A 27,485-nucleotide genomic window follows, 5' to 3' on the forward strand; every position below is an offset into this window, starting at 1 on the left:
CCCGATTTGCCAACCTGGAGGGGGGTGGGTGGGTTTAAAACCCTCCCTTATGTGGGGGGAGGGACAGCCTGCGGGCAGCGCAGAGCCCCCGTGAGGGAAGGAGCAGAGGGGGGGGCACCGGGGTCGGGGGGGGGGTCGGGGAGGGGGAGAGCATCCCGCCCAATCCGCAGGGTCTCGCAAGGTGAACAGACCCACCCACCCACCCACCCCAAAAAACCCCTTGGCATTGCTTTGGAGGGGGGGGGACCCCGCGGTGCCAGGTGGCTAAAGAAGGGGACTCTTTCTGGGGAGGGGGGAACCAGCTATGCCATAGATGAGCCTTTGATTGAAAAGGGAGCACGGGCTGAGCTCATAATTGGGGTTGGGGGGTGGCAGCAGCTTTAGACCCCCCCCCTCCCCTTCCTGCTGCAAAGTGAAGGGAGATGTAGTTGGAGGAACAAGCCAGAAGGGGCAGAGCCCCCTCCTCCTCTTCCTCCTCCTCCTCCTCCTCCTCCTCTTCCACCTCCAGCAAGAGCGAGGGGAGTGGTCTGCCTGCATTTGAAAAGGGGAGGGTGGGTGTTCAGGCAAGTGAGGAAAATCTCAGTGGTGGGCAGAAGAGGAGGAGGAGTCAGGAGGAAGCCAGGAGGGCTGGGGGGGGGGGGACTGGAGGGTGCACCCACCTAGGGAATGCCAAGGCTCTGTCCCAAATTAGGGGTGCAGGAGGTCCCCGAGTAGGGGTGTGTGTGTGTGTCACAGCGTGTTAGCTTCCCGCACGGTGTGTGTGTGTGTGGGGGGGGGCAGAACTCTCCCACATATCATTCCCTTGTTTTCTCCCAAGGGCAAAGCAGGAAATAGTGGAGGGTAGAACTGGAGAGGGGGAGAGGTGTGTGTGTGTGTGGGGGGGGAACCGCTGCTATGAATTTATAATAGCCTCTTTGGGGAGATTGTCCCGCCCCCCCTTCCCCTTTTTCCTCCCCACTCCTCATTTTGGTTGGAGGTGGGGGGAGAGACTAGGAGCCTCACGCACACACAGCTCCTTCAGCAACTGGCTGGATCTCTTCTTCCCCCCCCCCTCACCCTCACTTCCCACCATGACAACAAATCCAGCATTAGAATCGCCATCCACCCCATGGCCACACAGCAGGTGAGTAACCCATCTCCCCTACCTTACTTCCAAGCCTTTCATTGGGTTTTTAGGATCGGGGAGCGGGGCTCCCGCCTCCAATTCTCCTCCCATCCTCTGGGCACCTTTTTGCTGGTGCCTGCCTGGGTTGTGTGTAGATGTGTGTAACAATTGTAAGCTGTGCTGCATCTTTTCTCTCTTGGAGGCTGCTGATGGACGGGGAAGAGTCTTTGGTGCCTAGATGCGCTTCCCAAAGGTAAGTCTGTATCCTTCCACTGCCTCCTCCCCCTCCCCCCCCATTGGCTTTGCCAAATAATGTTTTTTTTCCAAGGAATAAAACCCCTCTCTCTCTCTTCTTCTTTTTTAGGGCCACATTCTTTCTCCCTGCCCTCCCCCTACCTTAATCTCCCCATTCCAAATTAATTAGCTCTTCTCCTTCCAACCCTGTGGAGCTCGGTGTTTTGAGCAGGACTGCCCATGCTTTGCAAACCCACTTCCCAAAATACAGATTTGTACATGGTAGATTGTGGGTGAACGCACACAGCATGTGAAAGCATCACAACAACTCAGATGCAGAAGCCAGGGAGGGATGTTAAGCTACCAGGCTGGTTGCACAAATATTTTTTGCTGAGGGTGGAATCTAGAGCTGCTTCTGTTGCCTCCCCTTCCTCGCCCCCCCCCTCCCATGCCTGATCTACTATTGTTTTTCCTCCTTTTCTTATTCATTTTAATCTCCTTTGTTGTTTTGTTTTCTTGGATATTCTTTCCTTTCCAGCTTCTCTTCTGTCACCTTGAGTGTTTAGATTTTTGTTGTTGTTCGCCCCGCTCTAAAGGGAAAATAAGAAAGATTAGGGTGTATCATTTTGCCAGGTGTTTTTTTTCAAGGGATCTGGTCACCTCTAGGTCCGACTTGAGCTGTGAGATAGGGAGAAGAGGGGACGAGAGCAGTGTGGCTTGGGGTACGCAGGGGCAAACGTGGAACCAAAGTTTCTCCTCTATGATTTCCAGGGGAAGGAATTACCAGCCGTAAAACGCTCTTGCCTCTGTGTATTTCTCATGTTTTAACCGGGGAGGGGGAGAAGGAAAGGAAGAGAAGAGAAGAGGGGAGGTGCCTTTCCAAGCCGATTTCAGGGGGCCCTCTACAGAGGATGGCTCCGGTTATGTCCGTCAGGAAGCGGTGTGATCCAGAAGGATTTGAGCGGAGGAGGATCCGCCGCCGCCACCAAACAGCTTGACTTAAAGGCTTTTCAACGGGAGGGAAAGCAGAAAAGATGTGTCAAGCTGATTGCAGCTGGCGGAGAGAATTGAGGGGGAACCCAGCAACTGGCATCATGGAAGGCCAGGTTGAGGTGTGTGGGAACCCTTGCCAAGACCGGGCCTGTCAGCTCTGAAGCCAGGCCAGGGCGTGATGAGGTATCGGAGCCAAGTTCCTTTATACCTACATTTGTTTTGCCTTTCAGTGTTTTGCCTGCTTGGAAGAAAGAGGGAGGGGGTGAGGTGAAATGATGGTAGGAGACAAAATGTTCCATCAATAGAATGTGTGTAAATGTTAGCTAGGATGAGTACAGGCAGCTCAAGCCGGGCAGAGAGAGAGAGAGTCATTCATCCTCATTCATTCTCTTTCTACGTGCCTTCTTTTTCTACCTACTTATCTCTTGCTCTCTCGTGGGTTAATCCTCAGAATAGCCCACGCTTAGATTTTTATTTTATTTTTCTTAGAAATAGAAAACGGTTTATTCACTATAGATACCATTGAGTCTCATTCTCTCCCCTTCTTCCTTCTAAGAAATTAATAGGTTTTTCCCCCAGCTCTGTTGGGATGCTGCTGAACCGAACACGCAGATCCCATGCCAGCGTATGAAGGCATCATCATCTCCTCTTCACAACATTTGCCTTTTATTTTAGTCCTTCACTATTTTCCCTTTTCAGCCTGGAATTTTATTTCATTTCTGAGCCTCAGATGAGATGTGTCCCCAGTTTAGTTAATTCTTTTTGCAGTGTCCCTTCCCCCTCTCGTAGTCAAATATCTAAGGGCCAGGCCATATGCTAAAATGGCAAATAAAATTAAAGGGCCAAATTGCATGTTTGTTTTTTTGTTTTTTGTTTTTTTGTTTTTTTGTTTTTTAAAAAATAGAAACTGAAAAAAAGCAGCTTGGGATTTGAAAATGGCCACTGTATTTTTCTCTCATAAAGTCTGAAATCCTCAGGGAGAAGGGCGGTATAGAAATATTATTAAATAAATAAATAAATAAATAAATAAATAATTTTTTTCCCTGACCTGGTAGCATCCTGTATTCTCCTGTCCGCCTCATACCATTGGTTGGCAGTGATAAGACCTAAATGCCGTTGGTTATTCATGTAAAAAATAGGATTAAAAAAAGTCATCATCAGAGCCACCCATCTTTGATGTTTGGTTCAGACCTCACTTGACGGGCCTAAGTTACAGTGGTAGAGAGGTTCCTGAATTATGTCTTTTTTCTTAGGTTATTAAGCCACACACTCATCAGAGGCGGTTTTTATATGTAAGCTTGTCGTTTGTAGTAGTTGCGTTTGATAACAGAAAGTTGCTTTGCCCGCTTCCTTCTGAATTCCTGTTTTTCCTTTATTCCATCCTTCTGTTAGCTTTCTGAATATCAGAAAAAAAATTCCTGAGAAATATATTGCTTTTCTGTTAGGCGATTTTTTTTTAAAAAAAGGCAGAGAGAACGCTTTTGCCTTCTAGATGCCTTGCCGTTGGACTCCATAATTCGCAGACTTTCTGATTGACAGGTCTGCAAGGTATACCTAACTGAGGATTGATCTGCAAAATTTCCAGTTGATTTTTTTTTTTTTTGGTCTTCCTTGTCCTATCTCAGTCTCCTGACACTTTCCTCAAATTCCACTTTCACCTTTTCAGCTGCACTTTCTTCTTCTGAAAGTAGAACTCAAGATCTTACGTCTCTGTAATCAGTCTGGACCAGTGTTTTTCAATCTCGGAGACATTAAGATAACGTGGGCTTCGACTCCCAGCATGCTGACTGAGGAATTCTGGGAGTTGAAGTCCACACATTTAACCCTGCTGCAATTGAGAAACAGTGGGCTAGAATAAATTTCAGCTTTGTGTCTGATTTTTATTTGCGTTTCCCTATTAAGCCTCTAATTTGGCATGTCTATATTCCTGGAAAAAAAATTGTTTTAAAATGGTTCTAAGGATTTCTGGGATATCATAGTACTCTTCTCCATTTGCACAACAAATTTATTCTTTTTTTCTTTCTTTATATTGCCTCTCATAAGATTGAAATAATTGCTGTCAGGGATATAATTATTATTATTGTTGTTATTATTTGAGAGTCCTGTTTTGGGTAATGACATCAAAACAGAATCTGCATATCTCGAAACTATTCTAAAGCAATACAGAAAACAGCTCTTTTTATTTAACTTACAGATTCGTGTCTCCTCTTTTGCCTCCTTCCTGTTTGTTGTGTCTTGGGAAAAATTGGCCTATTTACTTTTTTTTGGCTTCTTTCATAAAACGGTGTTTGTGAGAATCTTATGTCTCACGAGCACCCTCGAATATCTATAAACCCTGGTGACTTCTGTTACATTGTGAGAGGAGACGGCAGAAAAATCAAAGAGCCCTATCATTTGATTTAACATAATAGAAATATTGGATTCCCCCCCCCCGCTCTCTCTCTCTCACACACACACACACACATCCCCCCCCCGCTCTCTCTATCACACACACACACACACACACACACACACAGACATTTCTGAGCTGCCCATCTCCCTCAAAGAGTCTTAATTAAGTCCAATTTCTTTTTAACCACCTACAGCTTTATTATACATCGCCTGTAATCTGTATGGGTTTATCTCTCTGAACTCCCTAACAAGGTGAAAACTGATGGCATTAACTGCTTCATATACAGGGGCTATAGGTGATTATATTCAGTGTCATATAATACAGTTCCACCAAATGTTTTGCCCACAATGGTGCTCAGAATGCTATGCCTAAGGGGGGCTATCAGAACCAGGGCTTTTTTTCTCATAAAACGCTCAGAACGGAGTTCCGGCACCTTTTTTGGATGGAACCTTGTAGGGTAGGCAAGGCGGGTTGTATGACATGTGTGAGTTCCGGCACCTTTTTCTTTTACAAAAAAAGCACTGATCAGAACCAAATATGAATGGGTTGTGTGTATCGTATGCCCTTAAGACTGGTTCATATTTATGACGGTTGCAGTGTCCTGGGGTCATGTGATCAGCTTTTGTGGCCACCTGACAAGCAATGTCAATGGGGAAGCCAGGTTCACTTAACAACTGTGTTAAGTAATTTAACAACTGCAGGGATTAACTTGAACAACCGTGGCAAGAAAGGTCATAATATGGGGCAAAATTCACTTAACAACTGTCTTGCTTAACAACAGAAATTTTGGGCTCAGTTGTCGTTAAGTCGAGGACTAACTGTATAAATGTTTTTGGAAAAACATGATTGGATTTTATTCACCTCACCTGGACAGCAGCAGTTGCCATGATATGTTCATCTTGGAGAACAGAACTTGCACAATACCTGTCACAAATCTATTTTTACTTTTGCCACCTTTGTAACCATGATGTAGTTAAGATTGACCTCTTGTTTTTAGCTATACCCTAGTAGAGAAAATGTCTTGGAAATTAGGCGACTATTAAAAAAAATCATTTTTTTCCTGCTCTAGCAAAATAGTTTATCCCTGACACCCAAATAGGTTTTTGAGGAACACGCAAAAGTTTTGATGTTGTTCTTGACAGGAAAACTGTTTCTCTGTGCCCGTCAAGACCGTCTTCCAGTGAGTTTGGGTAATTTCTCCTGTTGCAGAACTGAATGAGCATTGTTGTATGTAGCAGTATAAGGAGTAGCCTATTCTGCTCTTCGATTAATTCAGTGTTTTTCAAACTTGGCAACTTTAAGATGTATGACCTTCAGACTAGGGAATTCTCGGAGTTGACCTCCACACATCTTAAAAGCTGCCAAGGTTGAAAATCGCTGGATTAAACCAATGTTTCTTAAACAACTATTAGGCAGTCCCAGAGTTCTTTAATGAGGCAGGAGTTTTCACCAAGCTAGCTCCTAAACCAGTGTGTCTCATACTTGGCAACTTATAGATATGTGGATTTCCAGCTTCCAGAATTCCCCAGCCAGATGTTTTCAAGCTGCCAAGGTTGAGAAACATTGTCCTAAATTATCCAAGGTTGAGGTAGCAGAGAAATTCTGCTTTGCTATCCAGTAGTTCCTGCCTTTGAGCTCTTTGCATAACCCTCAGTGTTCACACAAGACGAGGACAACTCATGATCTGTGATCAACTGAAAACTTGAGAATGACACTTGAAAATGGTGTTGGATGGCACTGCTAGAACTAAATCCAACTCTGTATTCCCTTAGATTTGGCTCTTTTTTTCATAGAACTGATGGTTCTTTGATCAGTGTGCTAGTTAATATCATCTCAACTATTTTGCTTGGGATAGTCCTCGAATTACAACAGTCCGTTTAGTGACTTCAAAGTTACAGCGGCACTTGAAAAAAGTTTTTTTATGACCATTTTTCATAGTTATAGCTTTTCCAGCATCCCCATGATGATCAGAATTCAGATGCTTGGCAACTGGTTTGTACTTATGACTGCTTTTCACACTTAACGACTGTTGCATCTTCCCCATGGTCACATGAGCAAAATTCAGACGCTTGGCAACTGGCATGTATTTATGATGGTTGCAGTGTCCCTGGGTCACGCGATCCCCTTTTGCGACCTTCTGACAAGCAAAGTCAGTGGGGAAGCCAGAGTCACCTCACAACCAGGTTACTAATGTGTCAGCTGCAGTGATTCACTTAACAACTGTGGCAAGAAATGTCGTAAAATAGGACAAAACTGAATAAAAATTGGGGTCAATTGTAGTCATAGGTTGAGAACTAGTTGTACGACTGATTTTAAACCAGTCTTCTAAATCAAAAAGAGATGCAATTTTTCTTAACTCAAATTCATTTTGCTGTGCTTAATTTTATTTTTATTTTTTTCCCCTTGCCCAACGTTGGTGACGGCTGATCATGTGTGCCTTTGATTGCAGGACGTATTTCTCCTTGCAGTGTGTTTTCTTTTTCTCCCTAATGCATATACAGGTAGTCCTCAACTTACGACCACAATTGAGCCCCAGAATTTCTGTTGCTAAGCAAAACATTTGTTAAGTGAATTCTGCCCCACTTTTTTGCCACAGTTGTTAAGTGAATCACTGCAGTTGTTAAGTTAGTAAAATGCTCGTTAAGTGAATCTGGGTCCCAAAGGGTGATCACATGACCCCAGCACACTGCAACTGAATCAGTTGCCAAGCATCTTGAATTTTGATCATAGGACCAAAGGGAAGCTGCAGTAGTCGTAAGTGGGGGAAATGGTCATAAGTCAACCTTTTCAGTGTCGTCGTAACTTTGAACGATCACTGAACTGTTTGCAAATCGAGGGCTACCTTGATAATGAGAATCTTGATTCCTTCGTATTGCACGTCCTTCTCTTCACTGCCAGTTTCAGCTTGCCAATCTGGACCCCCATATTTACCTGCCTGGTTTGCCTCTTTTTCCTTCCCTCCTTGCAGCCCAGAGAGTAGCTGAAGCGGGACGTAGCCAATGTCGTCCAGCAAAGGGGCAGGGGCTGGAGCTCGCCGGCGGCGGACGCGGTGCCGGAAGTGTAAAGCGTGCCTGCGATCAGAGTGTGGGGAGTGCCATTTCTGCAAGGACATGAAGAAGTTTGGGGGTCCTGGACGCATGAAGCAGTCCTGCCTGCAGAGGCAGTGCACAGCGGTGAGTGAGAGAGACAGGGCAGCCAACGCTGACGGTCACCCGTGTCACGGATTTCTGTTGCGTGCAAAGTCTGGCTTTTCTACTCCCGCCTAGCACCCAGCTCCCCCCGGCCAACTCACTGGGGAACAACTCGACATGGCCAACTCGTTGCGGGACAAATCAATAATTCAATTCAATTATTTAAAATAATTTTAAAAATATTTTAATTTTTGTCATTCACATTTCACTTTGTCCCTCCTATGACATCCTCTCTTCAATGATTCTGTTCCGCTATTTCTTCAATATTAGTGATACTCTTTTCCCACGGCAAGTTGGCCGTGGCGAGTTGTCGTAGGGCACAGATCCCTCATCCCGTTGAGGGTGGGGGAAAAATGTGCTCCAGATCTGCCATGCCTCTTCTACCTATCCCCAAATCGTCAAATTGGAATAGAAAAGAAACAGAGACACGTGTTTTGCCTCCAGCTCTCCGACAGCCTAAATAAAAAGGAAAAGAATGCACATTTCATCCCTAAACTGTATTCAGGATCCCGATTCTAGGGTTTGCATATATTTCTCGGTGGATTTAAAAAAAAAAAGCTTTAAAGTTCCTGGAAAGTTAATTTGCCCGAAGAGTTTCAACTAGTTTTCTTGACACTACTGGTTTTTCCATTTAGTTCTTGTCTGCAGACTGGTGTGGTTTAATATTGCGAATCCTTAGCTTTTCAAATCTGCCGAGAGCTGTGAGTAAAAACAGAGGAAAATAAGAGATGTACTGCGCAAAATGAAGAAACGATCCATATTGTGTCGAAAAAGCTAGGAGGTTAAGGTGGTTGCCCAGTTCATACGTTAGCTTTCTGCATGCAGCCATTTCTTTGTTGAACATTCCCACATACAACTCCCCTTCGCTGACACGGTGCAGTCCAGAAACTGAGTCATCCAAGATCTTTTCTCCACATCTGAAGTTGCTTTGAAAGATCAGGTGTAGAGCTCTGTGGTATCTTGCGTGACTGAAGTCACGTTTCATCCACTAGGCTGCTGTGAGCCCCACCTCCCGTCTCCTTTTTCCATCTTGTCCTATTTCTTCCTAGCCCTTACAGCTGCCCGTAGAGCTCAGGACTGCCCCTGACCTTCGTTCATTCCGCCGGGACCTGAAGACCTGGCTCTTTGAGCTTTCCAGCCAATTTTAATTGTAATTTTATTTTAATTGGGTTTTAATTGGAGTTTTAACAGGGGTTTTATATTTTATTCAAGGACTAAATTTAATCATTTCAATTGTCCTTAACTTTTGTAATTTGTATTGTTATTTTAAATTCCTTGTGAACCACCCTGAGTCCTACGGAAGAAGGGCGGTATATAAGTCCAATAAACATAAACATTTTAAAAGCAAGAGGTGCAAAACGTTTCACGCTGAAAATATTTTAAGCTGGAAGCACCCTGTTTGGAACACTTCCTACGGGACGAGAACTGAAAGCCGTCCTTCCTTTGGAATTTGTAACGTCTTAAGTGCAGCTTTTAAGATGCAGCTTTACTCATTGCTATAAAACCGGGGTGTGTGTGTGTGTGTCTTCAAACTTGGCCCTTTTATGACTTGTGGACTTCAACTCCCAGAATTCCTCATGCCTGGCTGAGGAATTCTGGGAGTTGAAGTCTGCAAGTCATAAAAGGGCCAGGTTTGAAGAGCCCTGCCATAAAAGGTGGGCACAGGAGGGTTTGCGGCCGGTGTCCCGACTGGCCTCCCCCGACTCGGCTGCCTCCAGGAAAGATGATGGATGTCTACTAGGGGTAGGAAGAGCTTTCCTGCTTGATTTTGTATCACTTACTTCTGACTCCTGTCTCCTTGCAGCCAGTTCTACCTCACACGGCCGTGTGCCTGGTCTGTGGGGAGGCCGGGAAAGAGGACACCGTGGAGGCTGAAGAGGAGAAGTTCAACCTGTCACTCATGGAGTGTACCATTTGCAATGAGATTGTGCATCCAGGCTGCTTGAAGGTGAGAGGAGAAGCCACTAGAAAATTGCGGAGTGCCTCACCCACCGGTCTTCACCTCCACCGGTCTTTCTCTTTGCAGATGGGAATCGCTGAAGGGGTCATCAACAATGAAATTCCAAACTGCTGGGAATGTCCCAAGTGCAAGAGAGAAGGCAAATCAATGAAAGTAGGTGGTTTGGTTTGTGTGTGCGTGTGTGTGTGGCGGGGGGAAACAGCATCCTAGAGAAGGGAGAATCAAAGAGTGGGTGGGGTAGAAGCCCCACAGCGTCATTGGCTTTGAAGCCAGGGCAAAGCGGGAGGGGGAGACATAGGAGGGCCCATTTGGGTCTCCATCATCATCATCATCGTAACAAGTTGGAAGGGACCTTGGAGGTCATCTAGTTCAACCTCCTCTTCAGGTAGGAAAGCCTATACCATTTCAGACAAATAGCTGTCCAGTCACTTCTTTAAAACTTCCAGTGTTGTAGAATTCACAAATTCTGGAGGCAAATTGTTCCACTGATTTAATTGTTCTAACAATTAATACTCCTGGAGTATTTTCTTATTTTGTGCTCTCATTATTCACAGCCACACCTTGGACTAACACCCTTTTTCTATAGTTTCTACCCCCCCCCCCCCCCCGATGTGAAGAATAATAATTCTCTGTAGCTAAGACACGGTAGTCCTCTACTTATAATTGGTCGCTTAGCGACTGTTTAGAGTTACCAACGGACCCCCGAAAGGTTCTTACGACTACCACCTTTCTTCTCCAGTTATGTGATCACATTTTGGACGTTTTTCTGCCTCTTCCCACCATGATCATTTGCAGCATCCTGCAGTCATGTGGCCATGATTTATGGCTTTCTTTTTTTGGCTGGGAACCGGCATTTACTTCAGGTTTCTGGCACAAAAAAATAAAAAATGCCCATTGCAGACAATGAGTCTGCTTAACTACCACATTCGCTGAACGATCCCAACCAAAAAAAATATATCGTCAAATAGGGTCAGTCATGCGATGACCTGCTTAACAACTGGCACAACTTACGTACTGCAATCCAGGCTCCGTTAACGGTCATAAGTCAAGGACTACCTGTGAGGATGAGGACGGTCTCTCTCTTGAGAGAGAGAGAGAGACCCCTCTGCTTAGAGGTCTTTGTGCAGAAAAAAATTATTTGGCTCCGTGTGATGTGCCATCCATAAAATCCCTCTCTGGCCTGCTTTCCTCAGCGCTGCCTCCGAGCAACGTCCTAAGAGGATTGGCGAGGATTCGATAGGTTGGGTTGAACCATAATACGGTGGTTTGTTATTGACCGAGCGTGCCTGGGGAAGACATCCCTTTGTGGCTGATTTAGCCAAACGTGACTCAAAAAAAGGGGAAGCTGTCCGCAGTGTGTGTGTGTGTGAGCCAGTTTCTCCTGCCTCTCTCCTGCCTACCCTCTCAGGATTCGGGGGATGGCACAGGGAAGCGGCGTTCGGACAACGGTGAGGAAGGGGTCCGGTGGAAGCTGACCGACGAGCCCGCTCAGAACAAGAAGAAGTTGCCACCAGCGCCGCCTTTGCCCCCGCCACCCTCTGAGGAGAGTCCGGTCCAGACGGGTGCTCACAAGCGCAAAAAGGAGATCCCGGCCCCTGAGACGGGACCCAAGAAGAAGGTGAATGGCCACGGGCTCAGCCTATGACTTTTAGGCCTCATGTGTCTGCCAGTCTGGGATCTTTCTCGCCCTTTAGCCTAGTCCAGGGGTAGGCAACCTCGGCTCTTTTATGACTCATGGACTTCAACTCCCAGAATTCCTGAGTCTGACTCAGGAATTCTGGGAGTTGAAGTCCTTGAGTCATAAAAGAGCCGAGGTTGCCTACCCCTGGACTAGTCGATCTGCCCTCGTCAGGTGAGCTTAAAACTTCCTTGACACGTCAGACTAGGGCCAATGACGGCAAACCTTTTAGAGACCGAGTGCCCAAACTGCAACGCAAAACCCACTTATGTATCGTCGGGTGCCGGGTGGGCGTGGCCCATTGGGTGGGCGTGGCTGCGGTGGTAACGGCAGACTGGGTGGGACTAAAAAGTTCCATTAATCAATTCCAACTTTGCAAGATCTTTTTTTTCCCCGCGAGAAGATGAAATTGATTGATTGATTGAACCTTTTTTTTTTGCACGCGGTGATGGAGGCCTAAAGCAAAAAAGGGTTTTATAATACCCAGCTGAGGGCCTAGGACTGGGGAGACGGTGCGCGTGCCCACAGAGAGGGTCGCCACCACAGGGTCACTAGGCATTTCCTCAGCATCCTGGGTATGTTGGCTAGAGATGAAGGGCAGTGTCCTCCAATCCATACAGCGGACAGGGAAGCTGCCAGCAAGATTCTCCCTAGACTTTCCTAAGGTCTTATTTCTTACGCTAGTCAGCTAGATGATCTGAGCAGATTTACAAGAGGGGTATAAAAAAAACAGTCATCAGGAATGTGTTTGATAGACTCAGTGTACAGCACGGATATCCAATCGCTTCACCTCGGCTTGACAGTCTCCATTGCAGTTTGTGGTAGCCTTTTCCACTCACTTAATTCTTCATGGTGGCCAAGTAATTTTGTTCGATCTGTTTAGCTCTCTCCAACTCTGTTTAGCTCTCTTCAACTTTTCCCATGTAGTCCAAAAATCCCCCACTTTTTTTTTTACCCGTCAGATCTGTGCCTGACAGGCTCCTGGGCCGTTGCAGTGAGGCTTTGAAGACCCAAAGCTTTGTTCTTGTCCCTTTGTCTCCAAACACCCTCATGCCTCCTAATGATGTCAATTTTTTTATCATTGTTGTGTCTACTCCACTTCCCTTCCAAAAGTTCTTGACATCTGTTACTTGATCCCAATTCGGTTGTTTTCCCTTCTCTGTTCTAACTGTTAATTAGCAAAGCAGTCAAGGCTATGCTTCTCCGCAAAGTGTTGTTTTTTTTTTGGTGGGGGAGCGGTGGATAGCATATTTGTTGGGGCAACTGTTGGCTTGGGCAACAGAAGTTGTTACGGGGTTGGTTGGTTGTTAAATGGTTTTAGCAATGCTTCTGTTGTTTTATTGCCAGCTGAGTATGCGGCATACAAATAACTGTTAATAAGTGACATTTCGGCATCTTGGCTACTCAGTTCTTCTGACCTCACCTCGGTGGGTCACATGATGCTGTTGGGGGAGCATGGGTGATCCATATCCATTGAGATCACGTGGCTACATCCTAATTTGCGGTCTTGGTACTACTGTTGCCAAAGTTGATGATCAAGTGAAACTTCCTACTTCTCTGAAGTCACCATGCTAACTAACACCAGTCTTGCCTTACGACTTTCGGCCTCTAACCCTAATGCACTATCCCAGTTTGTATCCCTTCTACAAACTACGCCTCTTTCCACTCCAGTCTTAAAAGTAGGAATCTCTGGATTATGGATTATGTTAAGTGCTGCGGATCTGAGGGTCACCCTGGGCTTATGTGCGGCATGCTGAGGGTCACAGTCCCGACAAAATTGGTCAGACTGGGAGCCCAGTTCTCCAGGTGGTTTTGCCCACTTTCATTCTGGGAAAGCTCTGACAACTCAAAAAAAAATGTGTTGGCAAGTCATCCTTCTTTTGCCTGTGCACAAAATCGGTGTGTGTGTGTGTGTGTGTGTGTGTGTGTGTGTGTGTGTGTGTGTGTGTGTGTCCAACTTGGCCACTTTAAGGCTCGTGGACTTTTTAACTCCCAGAATTCCCTAGCCAGTGGAAAAACATTCTGGATCTCTGAACTTTTTAAGTGCTTAATTTGGCTCTCCAGGTTTCCCCCCTCCCCCCCCCCCAATATTCTCAACTCCAAATTCCTTCCTTTTGATAACGGAAGAGGTTACTTTTAAGTAACGTGCTCTGGTCTATAATTCTCACATTTGTTCTTTCTTTCTCTTCCCAGTTAAAAGGTACCCGGGAAAAACATTTGAAAAAGGTGAGTGGTTTAGGTTTTTTTGTGTTTTTTTCCCCCTCACCTGGCTGGATTTCATTATGCAAAGAAGGGCCCCTGGATAAGATGCCAAGGGGGAAGTTTAAGAAAAAAGAAAAGAAAAGGAAGAATTTCCCTGATATAAGAGCCAGGCAGGTCATGGACCCATCTGGGGATCCCCATTTTACAACTTTCCTTGCCACAGTTGTTAAGTCAATCACTGCAGTCCTTCGGTTAGTAACGCGGTTGTTAAGTGAATCTGGTTTCCCCATTGACTTTTGCTTGTCAGAAGGTCGCAAAAGGGGATCACTTGACCCCCCCCTACCCCCCCCCCCACCCCAGGACACTGCAACTGTTATACACACGTGCCAGTTGCCAAGCGTCCGAATTCTGATCACGTGACCACAGGGATGCTACAACCCTGGTCAGTGTGAAAAGCCCCTTTTTTAAAGGGCCATTGTAACGATCGCTAAACACGTGGTCGTAAACCGAGGACCCCATGCAGAGGGTGTGCTTAGATGACATTCATTAGCTTTGCGCTGGCGCATTGTTCAGGGCCCGATCTTGCCGGGGCTAATAAGAGCGGGAATTAAGTAGTATGTCTGGAAGCTGAGGAAGACTGCGGTACAATGTGGTTCTCAAGTCTTTTTCTCCAGGCAGATCATTGCCAGAGGGATATTTTACCCTCAGGGCATCCACAAGCCCTCCCCCCGCCCCACGATCCTATTTACTTACTTATTTATTAAGTAATGGCTGACATCTCGTTGCCAATTCTTGTGAAACTTTGGCCCTTTTCCCAAGAGCTGAGTCATCAAAAGATGTCTTTTTTTATTTTTATTTTGGCGCCAGTATCAGAAGCAATTTTCACAACCCTCCGGGGCCGTCCGAGGGTCCCCCGACTCGGTCCTGGCCACCTTTGCAGGCAGCTGCTGTGTCCAGCTTTGCCAAGCGGATGATGGAACACGGTGCTCTTTTTAAAAAAAAAAAAGCTGCGTGAAAGAAGCTGACTCGCGCCTCTCACTCGCCTTTTCACTTGCTTTTTTTTTTTTCTTCCCACAGCCAGTTTTATTTCTGCATGCGTGCTTTTTTTTTTTTTTGCAGGGCGCTGAGCAACCACTTGATGGAAACAAATTGGATTCCATACAGACCTGGAGCCGCATGGGCGGCGGTGACTTCGAGGTGAAGGGGGCCATCTCCCACCCGTCTATTCACCTGAGCCAAATCACAGCCAGTGACTTAGAGGTGAGCAGCTCATACCCCAGGCAGAAATTGTTGCCCTTACTTAAGACCTTGGCAAGTCTGGGGCAAGAGAGGGTGGCTGCATTCACACAGTGCCCTAAACCAGCGGTCCCCGATCTTTTGGACGCCAGGGATCGGTTGCGTGACGAGAGCTTTTTTCACGGACTGGAGGGGTGCGTGTGTGTGTGTGTGTTTTTGCTGTTGCCTGCACCCCCGCACATGCATGGATGGGGGCTTTGCTTGTTTGAGCAGCTCAGTTTCTGGCACGTCGTGAACCGGTGCTGGTCCGCCGCCAAGGGGTTGGGGACCCTTGCTGTAAGCCACAATCTAGCTCGTTTTGCATTGGCGTAGCGAGTCAGGCAAGCCTAACCAGGTAAAATGTACGAAAGCAAACTGTAGTTTTAGCTAATTCAGTTGCAACGATTCGTCACTTTTAAAGACTTTAGTCTGAATAGCTTCTGAAGAAGCGGGGATACAGCTCAGCTGCTCGACCAGGCCACCATGAGTGTTTGGGCTCGTGGGTTGCAGGGGAACAGTAGAAAGTGCAGATGTGGTGGGCCACTAGTGTTCTGCCCCCTTCCCTCATCGTGAATGACCACTTGGCTGCCAAGCTGGGCAGCCGCCATTGTTAGGGGCGCGTGTGTTCCTCTTTACCTTGAGTTCACTTTGTCTTGCGCCATGTAAGAGTGTGCATTTGACCCCCCAAAGGTTTAATTTACTGTGCTGCCTAAAAGGAGGAGTTGGTGCTCTCTGCTCAGAGTTGCCTTCTGTTTACTCCTCCTCCTAGCCCTGGGCTTGGCATGGCAGCGGGGAGCTATTTCCTTTTCAGGCCCGTTTTGCGATTCCGCTTAGCTTTGTTGAGTCCCATCGCTTGCCTTTGACTTAGCCTCTTGGGGGTAACCCAGCTGTTCCGTTTTGTCAGTTATAGTTCGGGTGGCCGAGGGCTGTGCTTAGTATTGGTGTGTGCGCGCATGTATGTTTGTGTCTGTGAAATAGAAACAAAAGTGGGCGAATCCACTTTATTCATGTCCACCTAGTTTGGGAGGGAAGTTTGGGAGTTTTTGCTTGTCGTCGTGTTTTTTTTTAAAACCTTGCTGGCGGTCTTTCAAGGCATCACACTCGTCTGCACGACTTTCCCACATGAGCATATGGGTTTGAAGGCTGTGGCTGCCCAGTTCTGGTTTGTGGCTGAATACGTTGTATGAACCCATCCAGCTGTGGTTTGTTTAGCCCAGGGGTTCCCAACCGGGGTGTGTGTGTGTGAGACGATATTCCAGGGAGTGCGAAAACTTGGGTTTTTTGCACAATTATAGTGTGCATAATTTGTTGCCATTATTCCGAACTTTTGTAAGGGCCGTGAGAATATATCAGAAGCATTCTAGGGGCGCGGGGTATAGAAAAGATTGGGAACCACTGGGAACCAATCTGTTACGAGTGCAGGGTTGATTCCAGTAACTTGTAAGATCCTTGGTGGAGCAGTGGGCTAATGCCTCCTTAAGTAACACCAGCTGCCTGCAATTAGTGCAGGTTCGAGTCCCACCAGGCTCAAGGTTGACTCAGCCTTCCATCCTTCCGAGGTAGGTAAAATGAGGACCCAGATTGTTGGGGGCAATTAAGCTGACTTTGTAATAATGCCGCTTGGGGGCCCCCGAAAGCTCTAATAAGCAGGCATATACATAGAATGAAGGCTACTGCTAAGCACATTGATTTGTACTTAGATTGTAAGCCACCCTGAGTCTTCGGAGAAGGGCGGGATAAAAATGGGATTAAAAAAAAAAAAACTACACAAGATTCACATCCCCTGGTTCCAGTGCTTCCACCATGCTTTCGCACACCGCATTCTGAGCAAGGAACTAGAATGGGGGTTTAGAGGTGTATATCTGTGGCATAGTTAGTTTTCAGTGGGTGTCGGTTTTTCATGCTCCGCCCCAACTTTTCTTAGGCTTCTAGAAGGAACTGTAGTGTAACAAGGACCACTATTAGCCCTAGCAACCTTGGCTCTTTTATGACTCGTGGACTTCAACTCCCAGAATTCCTGAGCCAGCATGGCTCAGCCTGGAAACCTCTCCCTTTTCCCTCAGCATGGCTGGCTCAGGAATTCTGGGAGTTGAAGTCCGCGAGTCATAAAGCGGCCTAAGGCCTAGGCCAGGGGTAGGCAACCTTGGCTCTTTTATGACTTGTGGACTTCAACTCCCAGAATTCCTGAGCCAGCATGGCTCAGCATGGAAACCTCTCCCTTTTCCCTCAGCATGGCTGGCTCAGAAATTCTGGGAGTTGAAGTCCGCGAGTCATAAAGCAGCCTAAGGCCTAGGCCAGGGGTAGGCAACCTTGGCTCTTTTATGACTCGTGGACTTCAACTCCCAGAATTCCTGAGCCAGCATGGCTCAGCATGGAAACTTCTCCGTTTCTCCTCAGCCTGGCCGGCTCTGGAATTCTGGGAGTTGAAGTTCGCAAGTCATAAAGCGGCCAAAGGCCTAGACCAGGGGTAGGCAACCTTGGCTCTTTTATGACTCGTGGACTTCAACTCCCAGAATTCCTGAGCCAGCATGGCTCAGCATGGAAACCTCTCTTTTTCTCCTCAGCTTGGCTGGCTCAGGAATTCTGGGAGTTGAAGTCCACGAGTCATAAAAGAGCCAAGGTTGCCTACCCATGCCCTAGCCATTGTGGAAGTAATGAGCCTCTTTCTCTGGATCTGGCCAGCATCCTGCTGAATGATCTCAAGTGGGCATAGATGCACCAGATGGGAAAGAAATGCTCTCCTTCTTGAAGGCCATCAATGTTAGAAGCATCTTTATTTTGATTTTTAATCAAATTTATACGGCTGCCCATCTCGCGGAAAGTGTCTCCGAGTAGCATACAAGACTCTACTGAAACAGCAAAATAAATTTTTAGTCTGTAGGAGAACGGCATGATTTTACATGCTTTTGATTTATAATTTCTCTACCATAATAAACCCTTCGAGCAGGCCATAACATATAAAAAAAACATTTCTTAAAAGCCCAGTTCTTGGCCTTCGAGTCTGCCGTTGGCTTTAACCAATTGCCTACTGCTTCTAAAAGTTGAGCTCTGGGGAATTGCACGCGGCTTTTGTTTATTTCATGGTTATCTTTATTTTACTTTTCTACCATATGTTCCCCTTACAGATCTGACCGACCAGAATTTCAAAATGCTTTTTGCTTGGCAAACCCATGGATAAACACAGTCATAGTAACCTTGACTTATCTAGCCATGAACTGTGGTTAGCGTATTTGGAGAACCGACTAAAGAATGCTTTCTCATACTGGAGAATTTTATTTATAAAACGCGTTGATATCCGGCTGTTTTGCCAAGCTAAAAATCAAAGGGAGTGTGGATAAGGCTTGACTGGAGTGCGGTGGTATTATCGTCTTTTTCATCTTTTTCCTGGGAAGGGACATGTGGTCTATAGGAACAAGTAAGAGGTATCCTAAAGATGTCTCATATTTAGAGTCCAAATTTCTAGGTTTAATGTTGTTGACTCCCTTAAGGACCAAAACATTCAGAAGACCTTACAGGTTCTTTCCCTCTTCTGCTGCTGTCCTCTTTCCCCTCCTCCCATGATGGCTGTAGCTGTATTAGTTGAGCGGAGACACAGATTCCGTCAGCCAGGAGGAGGAGATGAGGTTGCAAAAAGCCAAATTAAGCCAAATTTCTCTTGCAAAGTGAGATAGCTGTTGAGTTTTGCCTCGTGTTAACAACCTTTCTTGCAGCAGTTGTTAAGTGAATCACTGCAGTTGTTCAGTCCGTTAGACGGTTGTTAAGCGAATCCGGTTTCCCCATTGGCTGTGCTTGTCAGGAGGTCGCAAAAGCTGATCGCGTGACACCCCCCCCACCCCTCCAGGACCTTGCAGCCGTCATAATTATGAGTCAGTGTCTGAATTTGCGTCACATGACCCTGGGGATGTTGCGCCGGTCGTAAGTGTGAAAAACAGTCACCTGTCATTTTTATCAGCGCCTTTTTTAACTTTGAATGATCACTAAATGAGCAGACGTAAGCCGAGGACTCCCTGTATTTAATAGGTTATGAAATCTCTCTCACACACACACCCCACAACTCCTTCCTTTCTTGCCAGAAACCAAAGGGACCTCCTGGGCCTTTGGAGCCCTCTGCCCAGACAGACAAGTCCCATCAGCGGGAGAAGTTGGAGCGCTTCAAGCAGATGTGCCAGATGTTGGAGCGGGTGAAGAACAGCAGCAGTTCCAGTTCCAGTTCAGACTCGGATTCTGACACGGATTCCCGGGGCTCCGACGGTTCTAGCGGAGGGGTGTCGAGCCGAGCCAACTCCCCAACCACCCGCTCGCAGCGCCTGGCTGCCCTGGGCTTCAGCGCCAGCGAGGAAGAGGAGGAGGAGGAGGAGGACGAAGAGGAGGGTGGGCGACGCAACGGCGGCTCAGAGACGACGCGGAACGGGAAGCAGCCCAAAGCTCGGGCGAACTCTCAGGAGAAAGAGAACAATCATCGCCCGTCCAGCCGGGGGAGCGAACGGGCCAAGCAGCAGGCCGGAGGCCGGAAAGGCGGTCGGCCTGCTGGACAGACAGGGCTCCGCATGGTAGCCCGGACTCAGTTTCTTAACTGGCCTTTGGTGCCGTCCCCTCCCAAGCCTCTGCTGCAGCTGGAGAGGCACGTGATCCGGCCTCCCCCAGACAGCCCTGAACCTGACTCCCTCCCCTTGGACAGCGGCTCTGACCACATCATGCAGCGGGACGTTTGGCTGGCCGTCTTCCAGTACCTCAGCTATCGGGAGCTATGCGTGTGCATGAGGGTGTGCCGGACATGGAGCCGTTGGTGAGTGAGCGGGCGGGCGGGCGGGCTAGCAAGCAAAAGAGGTGACCTGGCAACCTAGAGAAGTAACGGAGGGGGGAAACACGGGGTGTGTGTGTTGTGTGGTTTGATTAATAGGGGATAAAATTTGATGGCTGCCTCCTGGCCCATTTCCTTGCCATGAACATCGGACCTCAGGGCTGTCTTGGTCCACTTCCTTTGGCCAGCCTTCCTTCCAGTGAGATGGGAGCCTTGGGTTCAACAAGCAGATTGTCAGGTTTGAAGACTAATCTGTACAGTAATGCATCTGCTCCAGCTGACCTCAAAAGAGTTGTACATAGATAAAGGCAATCTCTTATGTACCTGCTTCTGAATAACTTTGTGCTCCCTCAGAATATAGTCTGGCTATCAATAAATCAGAGTGAGCACTTTTTACTCGTCCCAGCTTCTGCCAACCTAGCAGTTCGAAAGCACGTAAAAAAAAATGCAAGTAGAAAAATAGGGACCACTCCGGTGGGAAGGTAACAGCGTTCCGTGCGCCTTTGGCGTCTAGTCATGCCGGCCACATGACCACGGAGACGTCCTCGGACAAGCGCTGGCTCTTCAGCTTTGAAACAGATGAGCACCGGGCCCTAGAGTCAGAAACGACTAGCACGCATGTGCAGGGGAACCTTTACTTTTACTTTATCAATGAATCAAAGCTTGAATATAGGGATACCCAACTTTTATGCAGAGGGCTCTGTTTGTATTTTGAATGCAATAGGAATAGAATAGAATAGAATAGAATAGAATAGAATAGAATAGAATAGAATAGAATAGAATAGAATAGAATAGAATAGAATAGAATAGAATAGAATAGAATAGAATAGAATAGAAGCTGGAGGGGACCGTGGAGGTCTTCTAGTCCAGCCCCCTCCTCAAGCAGGAGAACCTATACCGTCTCAGACAAGTGACTGTCTACCCCAGGGGTAGGCAACCTTGGCTCTTTTATGACTCATGGACTTCAACTCCCAGAATTCCTGAGTCAGCATAGCTGAATCATAGCTGACTCAGGAATTCTGGGAGTTGAAGTCCATGAGTCATAAAAGAGCCAAGGTTACCTACCCCTGGTCTAGCCTCTTCTTAAAAACCTCCAGTGATGAATAGCATGTCAGAGACCACATAGCCCGGTAGATGATGGGGCCAGGGCAAAAGTTTTTTGTTTTGTTTTCTTGGGTAATGTATTTTGTACAATTTATTAGATTGCTATCACCATTTCAAATGCATGGGAGGCTAACCAATTTAAAATTAGGTAAAAAGTGTATAGAAAAAAATAAAATATGCAGCAGCTGGCTAAAATCACACAAAAATGCAGTTAACGCAGCCAAGAAAGAGAAACTGTCACATATCCTTGAGAAATGAAATTCAGCCCTGATAAGTGGAGCAAATTTGCTGAAAACAGTCACAATGAAATTTAACTCAAATAAGTTAAATTTTGTTCAGAAAGAGCAAATGTACTGGGATGGAAAGAAGAATATATGGCTTGGTAACACAACTTGTAAAAAAAGATTTTGGAAGATAAACCAGCAATGAGACGTAGAAGTGCAGTTTTGGATTGCATTAGTACGAGGGTAATTCAGAAATAAACCTCCATTTGGCTATCAATGACAGACACAGAAACAGAACTTTTATTATACACATTAGAAAACTACAACGTTACATTTATTTTTCGACATAACATATTTTTCCTTGTATAAGACACTATTTTTTCCTGCAGGCACCTTGTTCAAAAAACAGGTGCGTCTTATACAAGTGCAGCGTCTTATACACAGAAAAATCATGGTAACCTCTGCAGCCCAGGGCATGTCTGTGTGGGTTGCCATGCCGCCTGGTACAGGTGTCAAGCCCCTGTGGGCTTGCCACTAACGGGAGCGGGGAGGGGGCAAGATCGTCAGGCGAACTTCAGGATTTGCTAGCTCAGCTGTTTGGCACTCCGCTGAACAGCTGATCGGCACGGAGCAACTCGCCTGCCAGAGCGTCTTATTCAAGGGTGCATCTAATAGACATAAAAATACGGTAATCGCCATTCAAATTGAGGCACTTGTCATAACGTCTTGTAAGGTTTGAAATTCCTTAGTAGCAGTCGCTCGGTGCCAAATCTGGGCTATGAGGGGATGATCAAAAACACTCCAACAAAACTGCTTCAAAAGTTCTTGGGTGCGTCTAGCAGTGTCCGGGCGAGCGTTATCGTGAACCAACACCACACCGGAAGTCAGCAATGCCCCGACGCTTGTTATGGATGGCTCGTCTCAGTTTTCGTAACGTTTCACAGTAGACTTCTGAATCAAAGGTCGAACCACGCTCCATGAACTTCACTAGCAGTACTCCTTTGGCATCTTCACATTTGGCGGGATTTTCTATGGCACCACGTCCGCTGTGGTGTTGGTTCACGATAATGCTCAGCTGCACACTGCTAGGGATGTTTTTGATAAACCTCCCCTAGAGCCCAAATTTGGTGCCGAGCGACTACTACCACGCTTTTCCGAAAACAAGACCCGGTCTTACATTATTATTATTTTTTGCCTCCAAAAGAGGCACCAGGTCTTATTTTCGGGAGATGTCTTACCCACTTACCTTAGGACTGTCGGAGCCAGGCCTCCCCGACACCTCCCTCGCCTCGATCGGCCCACTTCTTCTGCAGCCACTTGTCACTCCCGGCCTCCGTTTTGCCATCAGAGGCCTTCCAGAAAGGCCTCTGCAGCCGAGAAAAAGAGCTCCAGATTGACGTACGCAGGGTGCCCCCTTGGCTTCCAGGAAGGCCTCTGATGGCAAAACGGAGGCTGTGGGGCATTGCGCGTGTCAATCTGGAGCTCCTTTCTCGGCTGCAGAGACCTTTCCGGAAGGCCTCTGACAGCGAAACGGAGGTTGGGGGTGAAACGCGCAAGCAGCCACAGAAGTGGGCCAGCGAGGCAGGTGTTGGGGCATGGGAGTTCTGGCTGCAACAGTCCTAAGGTAAGTGGGTACCAGGCGCAGGGTGCAGCTCCATGCCCCGCCCATCCCCAAGACCTACCTTGATTTTTACCCGTGTGCCTCGCCCCACCTCATGCAACCAGGTGCAATGGAGTGGGCGGGGTTTTAAGTAGGGCTTATTTTGGGGGGTAGGGCGTATATTGGGCACAGGTGTAAAAATCAAGCTAGGTCTTATTTTCTAGGTAGGTCTTATTTTGGGGAAAAACACGGTACTAACCCTAATCCTACGTCAAAAAGTAATGTAACGTTGCAATTTTCTAACGTGTATGATAAAAAGTTCCGTATCTGCGAGTGTCGGTCATTGATAACCAAGCGGAGGTTAATTTCCGCATTGCCCTCGTAGAAGTATACTTTCAAAATTGTGGGAAGCAAATCATTTTCTTTTATCCTGCTTTGTTCAGGCCTGTTTTGGAAGACTGTGTTTAGTTTGGAGAAACCACACTATAACAAGAACAGCAAAAAATAATAATAATAAAAAATAGGCAATTTGAAAATAAGCCTTACAGAGAGAGGCTGATAAATATGAGTATGGTTATCCTTCAGAAAAGATGGGGCTGTTGTAGCGTTCTTCAAGTACTTGAAAAAGATGTCACTTAGAAGAAAGTTCCAACTTTCCAGACTATGGGGCCAAACTATTGGATTTAAGTTATAAGGTGGCAGATTTCAATTCATGGTTAAAACAGAGTTCCTAGCTATCAAAACAGTTCAGCCATGGAAGCAGCGAGAGGAGTGGTGGGCGTGCATTCAAGCGTGCATCGAAATGGAGGCTGAACGATCCTCTGACTTGGATGCTTTCATTTAGATTCCGCCTCGGAGAAATTACAAATAATTCTTTCCAACTCTTAAATGATTCTGGAGTTCAGTGACCATTGTCTCCTTCTGGCCGGACTTCACTCCTCCCAGGTGCTGTGACAAGCGGCTTTGGACACACATTGACCTGAGCCATCGGAAGTCAATCACTCCCTCCATGCTGAGCGGAATCATCCGACGACAGCCGGCCAGTCTCGATCTGAGCTGGACCAGCATCTCCAAGAAGCAGCTAATGTGGCTCCTGAATAGGTTGCAAGGTATTTGGGGGATGAATTGGGGATGGGGGAGAGGTGGGTGGGTGGGGCTTAGGAGAGAGAGAGATTAGCTGGTAGCCACAGCTTACTTATTTGGAGCACTTGCCTTTTATTTCCAAATCCAGTTGTTCAAGGGTTTGACAATTGTACAAAACTCCCAAAGTCCACCCAGAGACGAGAACCCACTCATTTTTTTAAAAAAAGTGGCCAAAATCACGGCAGGAAATCTCTCGACTTAGAAGCATTTGTTTAGTGAAGGTTTTAAGATACAACGGCACCGGAAAAAGTGACCTATGACTTACGTTTTTTCTCACAACCATTGTGAGATGGTCAAAATTTGGATGCTTGGCTCATAATTAGGACGCTTAGGTCCTGCGATCCCCTTTTTGTGACCTTCCGACAAGCAAACTGAGTGGGGAAGCCAGATTTACTTAACGAGCTTGTTACTAACTTAACAGCTGCAGTGATTCACTTAACAGCTGTGGCAGGAAAGCTTGTAAAACGGGGCAAAATTCACTTAACGAATGTCTCGCTTAGCAACAGAAATGTTGGGCTCTTTTTTTCTGGTCGCAAGTCGAGGACTAGCTATAGCGAAGCTGAAATGTCACCAGATTTGAATTCCATTTGGAGCAAGGGTGTGTTCGAATCGAGAAGTGCGAATCCCAAAGGTTATTCCGGAGTGTTCAACTCTGCATATTTATTTAAGGAAAAGTGAATCCAGGGGCTTTGCTTAAATCTGAACAAAATCCTCAAAGCTCCCTCTCTTTAAGTTGGCTTAACCCCTTAGGAAATTGGGGCATTGTGGAGTGAGATTTTGTGTGTGTGTGTGTGTGTGTGTGTGTGGTTTGAGAACCCCACACTTTGTGTCACTTTGGATGTTGAAAAGGTAACTGGTTTAGGCAAAGGACAAGGGACAGATAGCCAGAATTTCTGGGCACAGGAAATTCTTAATTTAAAACAAATTCAAGAAGCAAAGGACCTGCGCCAGGCTAATTTCCACTGCCGCAATGGCCCCGGGTGCCCTAATTCAAACGACAGGTGGCGATGGTGGTGTGATCAAAGACAAGGCTGCTGTTTTTCTGCACGTAGCTAAAACCCACAATCAACAACCTTAAGCTTTCTATGTGGACAGGGAAGGTTTTATAAGGCATAGCTCTGAATTTTGTTATTCCACCCCCCCGTCCCCACTTGCATCCTCAAGCGGAGGCAGGGATGTAGCACGTGGCCGAGAACTTGGTCTTGACACAGGTCACCCAGCTCAGTTGTGGGAAGGGTTGGAATGTGAGGATACGAGCAAACGCGGGGCAGCCATCTTGCTTTTTGCGGAAAAGAAAAGGACCGGCCCGCAAGAAAGCGAAGGAAGGAAACGGATGTGACCTGGAAGCCAGAAGTCAAAGCTTTGGGGGGGGGGGGTGTGTGGAAGGGTGAGATCATGGTGGGAATACAGAGGAAGGAGTGCTGGATTTCTTTAGAAGCAGAGAGGAACAGCTTGTGTGCGAGGTTCCCCCCCCACACACACTTAACATTCTCTTCTCCCAAACAGGCCTTAAGGAGCTCATCCTAACAGGCTGCTCTTGGTGCTCCGTGTCGGCCCTCAGCACAGCCAACTTCCCCTCCCTACAGCTCCTAGATTTGCGTTGGATTGAGGATGTCAAGGACTCTCACCTCCGCGAACTGCTCTTGCCTGCCGCAGATGCCAAGCCTGGTAAAGCTACCTCTCCTTGGAGGGAAAAGTCTCTAGGGCAGAGATCTGGGCTGGTTTTTAACCGTCTTTTCTTCCCACCCCAAGGAAGCGGGGAAAACCTGCAGGGCAATCCCTACACCCGCTCCGGCACCCTTGCCTTTTCCTTTCCCCACAGTAAAGAAGTGTCCTAACACACTTGGACGTAAGAACGGCTGAAATCTTGTGGGACGTTGACGTCGCTGCATGAAAAATCTCAAGGCTTCCCCCCCACCTTTAAAAGCCGCTATGCAGGCATAGCGAGTGCCGCATAACAGAGTGAGCGCCTGTTACTCGTCCTAGCTTCTGCCAACCTAGCAGTTCGAAAGCACGTTAAAAAATGCAAGTAGAAAAATAGGGACCACTACGGTGGGAAGGTAACAGCGTTCCGTGCGCCTTTGGCGTCTAGTCATGCCGGCCACATGACCACGGAGACATCCTCGGACAAGCGCTGGCTCTTCGGCTTTGAAACGGAGATGAGCACTGGCCCCTAGAGTCGGAAACAACTAGCACGCATGTGCGGGGGAACCTTTACCTTTTACCTTATGCAGGCAGAGGCTAAATATGAGCCTCTGGAAAAACGGTCAGCGCCTGCTCTGAGTTGGCCTGCATGGGCTGTATTCAAACAGCGCACTGAGTTGCAAACTAGTGGCCATTCCCATTTTAACCTCTCCTATCGCACAACGCAGCCCAGAGGGGGCAGGTTACGATTCAGAGTGCTACGGTGGCCTTTGTGTTGCTTTGTTGGATGTTGTTAAGCGCCAGGGAAATCAGGAGATACAGGCAGTTCAGATGGGTATAAAGATTTATTACAAGTCTGAGCTCTCCAGAAGAATCTGAACGGCTAATGGTTAAAGCAATTTGGTGGTAAATAAGGAATTCACAATGGGCCGTGCTTAGATCTCTTGTGGGCGCATAGGGACTCGTGACTGATGGCGCGTTGGACCCCTCCCTCGTGCTCAGCCTGGCCGTCTCCTTACAAGGTGTTGTATAATCAGAAGAAATGACTGGGATCATCTAGTGAAGTCCTCTACAACAGAGGTCCCCAACCTTGGCAACTTTAAGACTTGTGGACTTCAACACCCAGAATTCCTCAGCCAGTCCACATGTCTTACAAGTTAACAAGGTTGGGGACCCCTGCTCTACGACATAAAGGTGAACCAGTTAAACCGATGATGGGAAGTGTCTTGTAAAGCCTCTTCTTAAATAGTTGTAGGGATGGAAAACTCACAGATGTACAGATCTCGCCACCAAGACGTTTCTCCTTGAAACAAAACTTATTTCAATTATCCTGCAAACCTTCTGATCTACCACACCGTGGAGCTCTGGTACAGTTGCCAGGCTGTTCTGCTAAGCCCAAGTCTTCTTCACATAGCAATAGTGCCCAATCTAAGAGACTTCTCTGCACACTAAGGCTTGGCACTTATCACTTCTAGCACAGGATTGCCTGCTATCTCCTCCCCAGCTATTGTGTCTCAGAAATCTCTCAGCTCATGTAGGGGCCTTTGGGTGTACTGCAGGCCCGACTAGCCCAGTTGGGATTCTTTGATACATGAACTGAGGTGTCCCAGAGCTGAACGGCCGCAGGTGCCGCTGCATGCTTGTTTGCGGCACCAAGCCCAGAGTCCATTCCATGCCCTAAGGAGCCTTTAAGGTTGGGCTGCTAAAACCGCAAGTGATAGAGGTGGTTAGCCTGTAGCCCCCTCAGCATATATGGGATGTCACTCACCCTGCACCCTGGCTGGGAGAGGCAGCAGGGCAGAAAATCTCCTTTCATGACCTTCCTGTCAGGAAGAGGTGAGCAAGGGCCGAAAGGTGCGGGAGAAGGCTTGGAGCGGCCGCCCCCAACCTTTTGGGCACCAGGGACCGGTTCCGTGGAGAGAGGTGTTTCCGTGGACCG

General features: G+C 47.2%; 1 protein-coding gene across 1 annotated transcript in view; it reads left to right on the top strand.

Annotated features, from left to right (window-relative positions):
* Positions 1–297: 297 nt before the first annotated feature.
* Positions 298–27,485, top strand: part of FBXL19 (F-box and leucine rich repeat protein 19) — a 29,430-nt gene continuing 2,242 nt past the window's right edge. Inside the window, exons 1-11 of the mRNA XM_083378073.1 lie at positions 298–1,123; positions 1,308–1,358; positions 7,693–7,897; positions 9,720–9,863; positions 9,942–10,028; positions 11,284–11,493; positions 13,747–13,779; positions 14,875–15,015; positions 19,104–19,816; positions 23,705–23,868; positions 25,409–25,570. Coding sequence (XP_083234199.1) covers positions 7,724–7,897; positions 9,720–9,863; positions 9,942–10,028; positions 11,284–11,493; positions 13,747–13,779; positions 14,875–15,015; positions 19,104–19,816; positions 23,705–23,868; positions 25,409–25,570 — 1,828 coding nt within the window. The 5' untranslated portion in view covers positions 298–1,123; positions 1,308–1,358; positions 7,693–7,723. The remainder of the gene's footprint in view (positions 1,124–1,307; positions 1,359–7,692; positions 7,898–9,719; positions 9,864–9,941; positions 10,029–11,283; positions 11,494–13,746; positions 13,780–14,874; positions 15,016–19,103; positions 19,817–23,704; positions 23,869–25,408; positions 25,571–27,485) is intronic.

The sequence above is a fragment of the Vipera ursinii genome (assembly GCF_947247035.1).
Source record: "Vipera ursinii genome assembly, chromosome: Z".
NCBI classification, from domain to species: Eukaryota; Metazoa; Chordata; class Lepidosauria; order Squamata; family Viperidae; genus Vipera; species Vipera ursinii.